General features: G+C 37.9%; 1 protein-coding gene across 1 annotated transcript in view; it reads right to left on the bottom strand.

The window, feature by feature from the left end:
• Positions 1–5,869, bottom strand: part of LOC132651912 (ubiquitin-like modifier-activating enzyme 1 Y) — a 30,733-nt gene extending 24,864 nt beyond the window's left edge. Inside the window, exon 1 of the mRNA XM_060376866.1 lies at positions 5,845–5,869. Coding sequence (XP_060232849.1) covers positions 5,845–5,869 — 25 coding nt within the window. The remainder of the gene's footprint in view (positions 1–5,844) is intronic.
• Positions 5,870–7,595: the final 1,726 nt, after the last annotated feature.

A 7,595-nucleotide genomic window follows, 5' to 3' on the forward strand; every position in this document is an offset into this window, starting at 1 on the left:
GTGAGAGATAGCTCCGTGGTTAAGAGCACTGTCTGCTCTTCCAGGCAGGGGTCCTGAGCTCACAGCCATCTATTACTGCGGTCTGATGCCCTCTTCTGGCATGTGGGTGTACATGCAGGGCACGCATACGTAAAAAATTAATAAGAATAATAATAAATAAAATCTTTAAAAAACATTAAAAGAATAATAAACAAATAAAGATGAGAGATGCAGAGAGGTCAGGAAAAATTCAAATTTACTGTAGTGCAGAGAGAATGATTAGGTTTGTTTCTGTTTCATTGGTGGGGTTTTGGTTTTTTGTTTGTTTGTTGTTTGCTTCATTTATTGAAAAGAAGGGTTTTTCTTCTCACTTAATATATCCTGATTATGGTATCTCCTCTCTCTCCACCTCCCACTTCCTCTCCACCTCCTCTGCTTCTGGATCCTCTCCCTTTCTCTTTCTCTTAAGAAAACAACAGGCTTCTGAGATATATAAAGTATAAGATAAAATTAAAATGGTAACAGAAAGAAAAGAGCCCAAGAGAAGGCTCAAGAATCAGAGACCCACTCATGACCTAGTGAAGGCCTTGTATCTGCTGCCTCAGTCTGTGAGTTCACATGTGCTTTGCTCGGGAGGACCTGGTTTTCTCTGTCCTCTATCTCCTTTTGCTCTTACAATCTCTCTACCTCCTCCTCCATGACGTTCCTTGAGCCCTGGATTGAAGCATTTGATCGAGACATCCCATCGAGGGCTCACTGTCCCAAAGATTCTCTCTGCATAATGTCTGTCAGTGGGTCCCTGTACTTTTTTCCCCATTGCTTCAGGAGGAAGCTTTGGTGACTGAACAAGGCCACATAAGCCCAGCAAATGTCTTTAGCAGAAATGTTACTGCTACCTTTAATTTCTTTTTCACAGCGGTTGTGAGACTACTAAGCTGTGCAATGGTGCTACGGGGGTTAGAGTGTGGGGTCCAGAGCTGGAGTGAGGTTGAGACATGCCCAGACTCTGAAAATCCTGTCCTGAGAGCTGTTTCATTGAAAACTGTCTCTCAGAAGGCTGTTTCTCTTGCCCCCCTTGTGCCTACTGAGATCCTGCCTAACCCAGGCTGAGCTTCATTCCCTACAGTCCGGCCCTGTGCACAAGGCTGCCTGGGGGAAAGCAGACTCAGGGTGGCAGCTGCTAGTATTTGCCTTTACCCAGGTCACTGGGCTATTTGGTCTCAAGTTCTTGGTACCCCAAGCAGTGTCAGAGGAGGCTCATGTCTCAGGGAGGGGGACGTAAGTCATATCATATATTGGCTAGTTCATACCACAGATTTGTGACACCATTGCCATAGCATATATTGTAGGCAGAAGAACAGTGTTGTAGATTAAAGTCTTTGTGGCTGGATTGGTGTTTCCCTTTGTGCTCTGGTAGCATGCCGAGTACCTGCCTGTACCACAAAGGCATGAACACATAAGAAGGACGGTTTTATACAGGTGCCAGCTCTATTTCTCCATAGTTAAAGAGTTGGGTAGGTTTGTCTTTAGCAATGGGGCTGTGCTTTTCAGGTCATTAAGACAAACCTTTTTATTGGAAATAGTCTCAGGTTTGGGGGGATATCCATGAAACAGCTTTGACCAACAACTCAATTACATGTAACCCAGGCAAGATATTCGAAACTTCATTTGGTGATAAGATGTGCCAAGTTGGGACGTATTCTCACCCATTATTTGAGAATTTAATTTAATTTACATCACCTACATATACATCTGTTGTATGCATACATAGATGTGTGTATTCGTACTTAAGTGTTTTTGTAAAATTGCCATGCACACAACTGATCTCATATGAAAGAGGTTTCTTGGATGGAGATGGAGGGAAGGGGAGAAAGAGGGTGATGGTGCGGGGAGGGGGAACCCTGACAAAGAGAGGGGACAGAGCAGAAAGGGAGAGAACAAACAACAGTGAGTAATGGGGGGGGGCAGGACAGTGTATCTGGCCCAGATGATGTCATAGGATACAGGCACTGACATAGGTCATTTTCAAGACCCTAAACATCCCTAAAGGAAGACCAGTTGAATTGCCTGCACAGTGTAACATATATGCCTGCATATATACACACACATATTTATAAATATATTTGTACTTATACATATATTTGTAAATATAAAATATATTATAATATATATTAGATATATGTAGTTTAAAAGTAATTGGGCCCCATTGACCTACAGGGAGCATCACTAGGAGTTGGCCACAGAGGGCCTCTGAAAGACTCTACCCAGCAATGTATCAAAGCAGATAATGAGACTCATAGCAAATCTTTGGGCAGAGTGCAGGGACTCTTGCAGAAGAAGGAGGAGATACAATTACCTGGAGGGGTCAGGAGCTCCACAAGGAGACCGACAGAGCCAAAAATATGGGCCCAGAGGGGCCTGCAGAGGTTGAAGAATCAACTGAGGACTGTGCATGAAGAGGCCCTAAGAAGCCCTGCTCAGATGTAGCCCTTGGGCAGCTCTGTCTCCATGTGGGTTCCCTCGTAAGGAAATTAGGAGCTGTCTCTGACTTGAACTCAGTGGCTGGCTCTTTGATCACTCCCCATGGGGACGGGTGCAGCCTTGCCAGGCTACAAAGAAAGAGGATTCTGATTCCAGCAGTCCTGATGAGACCTGATAGGCTAGGGTCAGAGAGCAGAGGAGGAGAGCTCGCCTATCAGTGTACATAGAGGGACACAGAGGGGGAGAGAGAGAGAGAGAGAGAGAGAGAGAGAGAGAGAGAGAGAGAGACCAGGAGGACATAAGGGAGGGGGGTACAGCTGTGATACAAAGTGAACAGATTGTAAATAATAAGAGTTGTAATAATAATAATGATAAACTACTTACAAGTTGTCCTCTGAATTCTACATGTATGTTCTGCCTGCTACACAAAAGTATACTTTTCAAAAAGTGATTCACTTTCCCCCACATAAGTACTGTTATTGTTTAGAATCAAATACAATAAACAATTATTAAGTCTCATTTTATTTCTATATGTTACTCTCAAATACACACGTACAATATCACTTCTCTTAAGCATTTTGTTGTATTTTATAATGTGTACAAAGATGGAATAGTTAACAGGCATTTTCAAATTTCAAACCGATTTCCTTTAAGACTGTAGTTTTTCTTTATAGAGCTTTGGTTAGAACAAGTTTTCTAGCTTTGCTAATAATTAAAAATGTCAAATTATGCTGTCATAGTGAATAATGTAAGTACGATTCATTTCTATGTAAATACATTTACTTCACCAAACTTTTAATTTTACCTTTCAAAAATGTCTTATACTTAAAAATAAAAAAAAACAAAGTGTAACTCTAGAGAGTGAGAAACACCAAGTTTATAAGGTGTTAAGTTTATTTAAATTCTTATAGTTGAGATTTTTACTCAAACATATACATCTATACTACTCAAGAAAAAAAGCAAAATTAAAGACTGAAAGATTCTTAGATCATAAAGAACAGAGTTTTACAGAACACTACACTGAATAGCAACTAAATTCTGAAGGGGGTAAACACAAGCTCCAGAAGGTATGGGAGTTTTCAAAATTCAGTCTAAGCTTTATTTGGCAATAACTGAGTTCCTAAATATCTAAATCATTTTAGTGCTGAACTTAAATCTAGCATATTTCAGAGGATGTCAAGCATCAGTTATTCAGAGTTCTAATCCTATAAATATAACTTCTGAATATAACTGTAACGGGCACACACACACAAAACTAAGTAAAACCTGGCACCAGAAGCAGAATGAAGTACCGTAAGAGCCAAAGGTGCTGCTTATCAAGTAGGTAATTTGTTTCCTACAGTGTATCAGATAATCAGATACCAGTAACTTAGTGATGGAACAAAATAAATGTTTTCTTCAAAATTCGTAATAATCAGATCCAATGAGCTGAATTCATTTTACAATATGTCTGGCAAGCATGAATAAATGTTTTAAAATGCTAATTTTCAAACAAAAAGTAAAATAAACAATTTTTATTTTCTAGTGAAAACCAACATATATGCTATCAAATTAAAAACACACTAAGGGAAAACAAAAACAGCTGGTTGAATTTGCCAACTCTATATTCTAACAGGACATAATTAGGTTTGTAAAATGTCATAATGACCTCTGAGTTTTCCTTTTCATTCAAGACAGAATTCACAGAAAAATAAAGAGCTGTGCTTGAGTGTGCTTTCCAGAAAAGTTTTAAGCACAATGTTGAAATTGCATTAAAATATTCTATCTGTAAAAACACAGTAACTTCTGTTTTATAATTATCAAAGGTACAGAGAATAATACCATTACTTTTACTAAAGTTCTGATTTTTCCTCTAATTCTCCACTTGAAATTTACCTTTTCTGAACACCACATGTACAAATCATCCCATATATCGCTGAGTTTTTCAAGTTATTATAAATTAGTAAGTTCATTACAGATTTAATTGTCATTATATGGAAGGGACAGATACACTTAAAATTTAAGCTGCATTTCAATGCCAAAATTACAAAATACTCCACAAGCCACAACTGACTTCTGCAAGCCTGCAAAACTTATCTACTGTAGTTTTTATTTATATAACAAAACTTCAAGACAAACTACAAAACATTAAAAAAGAAGAAAAAGCAAAATTTTTCCTTGATGTTTTAAAAAAATTCTGCTATCTAGAAAAAGTTAAATGAAAATGGCTATTAAACAAAAATGAAAACTAGCCCAAACACAATTAACATCTTAAAATCAAGAGTGCTAGAGACTCAAATAGGAATTGCATTGTCAAAAATGTGAAAACACTAGGATAAAAATTATTTCCGTATTTTGATAATATGATGCTTCAGAAGAGCCTCTCATTTATGTTAGCAGTGCCTCTGATGTGTGTGCTTATTAAAGTTAATTTCAAGTAACTTATACTAATTTTTTTCTTAGAAAAGCCGGTGAGTTAGGTGATAGTATCATAGTAAGGATTCTAAGACTGAAAATTCAGCATAGAATCAGGGATTATGTTGTTAAAGAAAAATTTGTTTCTCTCACTTAGTATATCTGTTTAGGGTATAGAATACCCATGTAATGTCAAGTAGAAGCAATTTCACGTTTGTATTTTCTTGACAAATCCACAATATTGGGTATGAACAAGGATGACTGCTCTTAAAATAAATTTACTGCTTCAAAGTCAACATCTCTATAGGTCAGGATATATACTCTTAGGGCAGATCTACTTCTTTATGATGTCGCAGTATGTGCTGATTCTTTTCCGAGGGTCTCCGGAATCCTTTCCTGCAGTACTCACAGCAGTGAGGATAGTTTTTTGTATGAATGGAGATAACGTGCCGCTTAAAGCCTGAGGCATCTGTAGTGCTATATTCACAGTGCTCACATTGATACACTTTCCTACCACTATGTGTCTTCATATGCTTTTGAAGCTCACATTGTTGTTGAAATCCTTTTTTACATCTGTTACACTTAAATGGAGCAGTCTTTGTGTGAAGTGAGAGAATATGGCGACTTAGCAGAAAAGGATCTGGACTGTTAAAGTCACAATGTCTACACTTGTGCAGGTTTTTACTTTTGTGGGTAGCCACATGCTTCTTGAGTTCTGAAGGCCTATGAAACCCTTTGTTGCACATGTCACACTTATAAGGGTAGTCCTTTGTGTGAACTGAAATTATATGTCTCTTCAAATCACTTGAGTTTGAACTCTTATGGTTACAATGCATACACTGGTGTGTCCTGTTTTCTTGGTGGGTAAGAGCATGCTGCTGGGCCTCTTTGGTGTCTGAGAAAGTCTGGAGACAGATGCCACACTTCAGTGGTATCTCTTTATTATGCTTTGTTCTTATATGTGTTTTCAAGTTAGAAGAGTCTGCAGACTTGTACTCACAATACTGGCATTCATAGGGCTTCTCTCCAGTATGGACGCGTATATGCTTTTTGAGCTCTGATGGATGACGAAAACGTTTACCACATTCTACACAAATGTGAGGAAATTTCTTGCTGTGGACTGCCAATAAGTGGTGATTCAGTAATGTCTGTTCAGTTGTTTCATACTCACAGAACTTACACTTGTATGTTTTGTTAGCTCCTTTTTCTTTACGCATTGTTTTTTGAGTACACAAAGCTCCCGCATGAGAGAAATGCTCCCCACAGTCATCACATTCTGTGGTCTTTTCTGTTTTAATGGTGAGTTTGTGGCTCTCCAGGTGATTGTGTAAACTTATCTTCTTGTTGGTACTGTAATCACAGTAAGTACAGTGGTATTTTTTGTTGGCAAGGTGTTCAGGATGGTTTTTCATGTGTCTTTTCAAAAAACTTTTGGACTTAAATTTCTTTCCACAGTACACGCAAGGATAGACTATAAAGGTTTGTCCATCAGGGCCAACAATTATTCCTAAAAAGGGAAAGAGACAAAGGCAATATCTCTGCCTTGTGCATCCTAATGTTCCTTTATGGATGTCACTGTCAAACTGTATGATATGAGAATCCTTACAATTAAAACTTTCAGAATCAATTAATTTTCTTTTTTTAAGAAAATTTATTTTTTTTAATTTTTTTTCGTATTAGTTACATTTTGTTATCTTTGTATCCCAGCTGTATCTGCTCCTTCATTCCTTCCCAATCAATTTTCTTAGATGAAATATGATGGGCCACTAAATATTAGCCCTAAAGTATTAACTTGTACCACAACAATGACCAGTGGTTTAATTCAGATGACCAAAAGCCAGTAGGGAATATAATCATTAATAACTACCACTATTTCAAATAAATTTCAAATAAAATACTGTGTATAACAGAACAACCTAGGAGTTAACAGGACTTTATTCTTAGCTAAGGATTTTTAACTACAGAATATCTGGACCATAACTCTAAGGTCAAGCTCCTCACAAGTTGAATCTAAGACATTGAACCTGGAATCCCTTCCCCTTATTATGTAACTGTTATCAAAAAATATTAGCTAGATGCTCATTTTTCTTCTTAATATAACTTAATCACTTCCAGAAAAAAAATATATCTAGTATATATATATACACATACATGCTTGCAGACAAGAGTCTAGTCCTCTGTGAGACTCCATGCAGCAGCAGTTTGAAACAAACATTGGGTGGAGCTAGGGAATTCTTGTGGAAGAGCAGAAGAAAGGGTAGAGGAACCCAGAATGGATAAAAATTCTGCGTGAATACCAACAAAGTAAACTAACCTATCCCTATGGCACCTTACAGAGGCTCAGCCACCAAACAAATAGCATGCATGTGTACTTCACCTAGGTCACTGACACGGAATGTAACTGATGGGCAGCTTGGTGTTCATGTGGGTCTCTTAGCAGTTGGTGCTGTGCTGTTTTTGATGTGTATACAGTGGGTTGCTTTGTCTGGCTTCAGTGGAAGAAGATGCCCTTAGTCCTGATGCTTCTTGATGGGCTGTGGTGGGTTGAATGGGAAGATCCTGTTTTATGAGAAGGGGAAGAAAAGGGGAAAGAGGGTGGGATGGAGGGTGGGGCCAGGAGGAGATTAAAGAAAGGGGATGTACATTCTGAATGTACGTGAATAATAAACTTTGATAAATATTTAATTTATAAATAATCAATGTAATATATCTATAGATACATATAGATATAAATAAGATAG

Source organism: Meriones unguiculatus, assembly GCF_030254825.1.
Source record: "Meriones unguiculatus strain TT.TT164.6M chromosome Y unlocalized genomic scaffold, Bangor_MerUng_6.1 ChrY_unordered_Scaffold_35, whole genome shotgun sequence".
NCBI lineage: Eukaryota > Metazoa > Chordata > Mammalia > Rodentia > Muridae > Meriones > Meriones unguiculatus.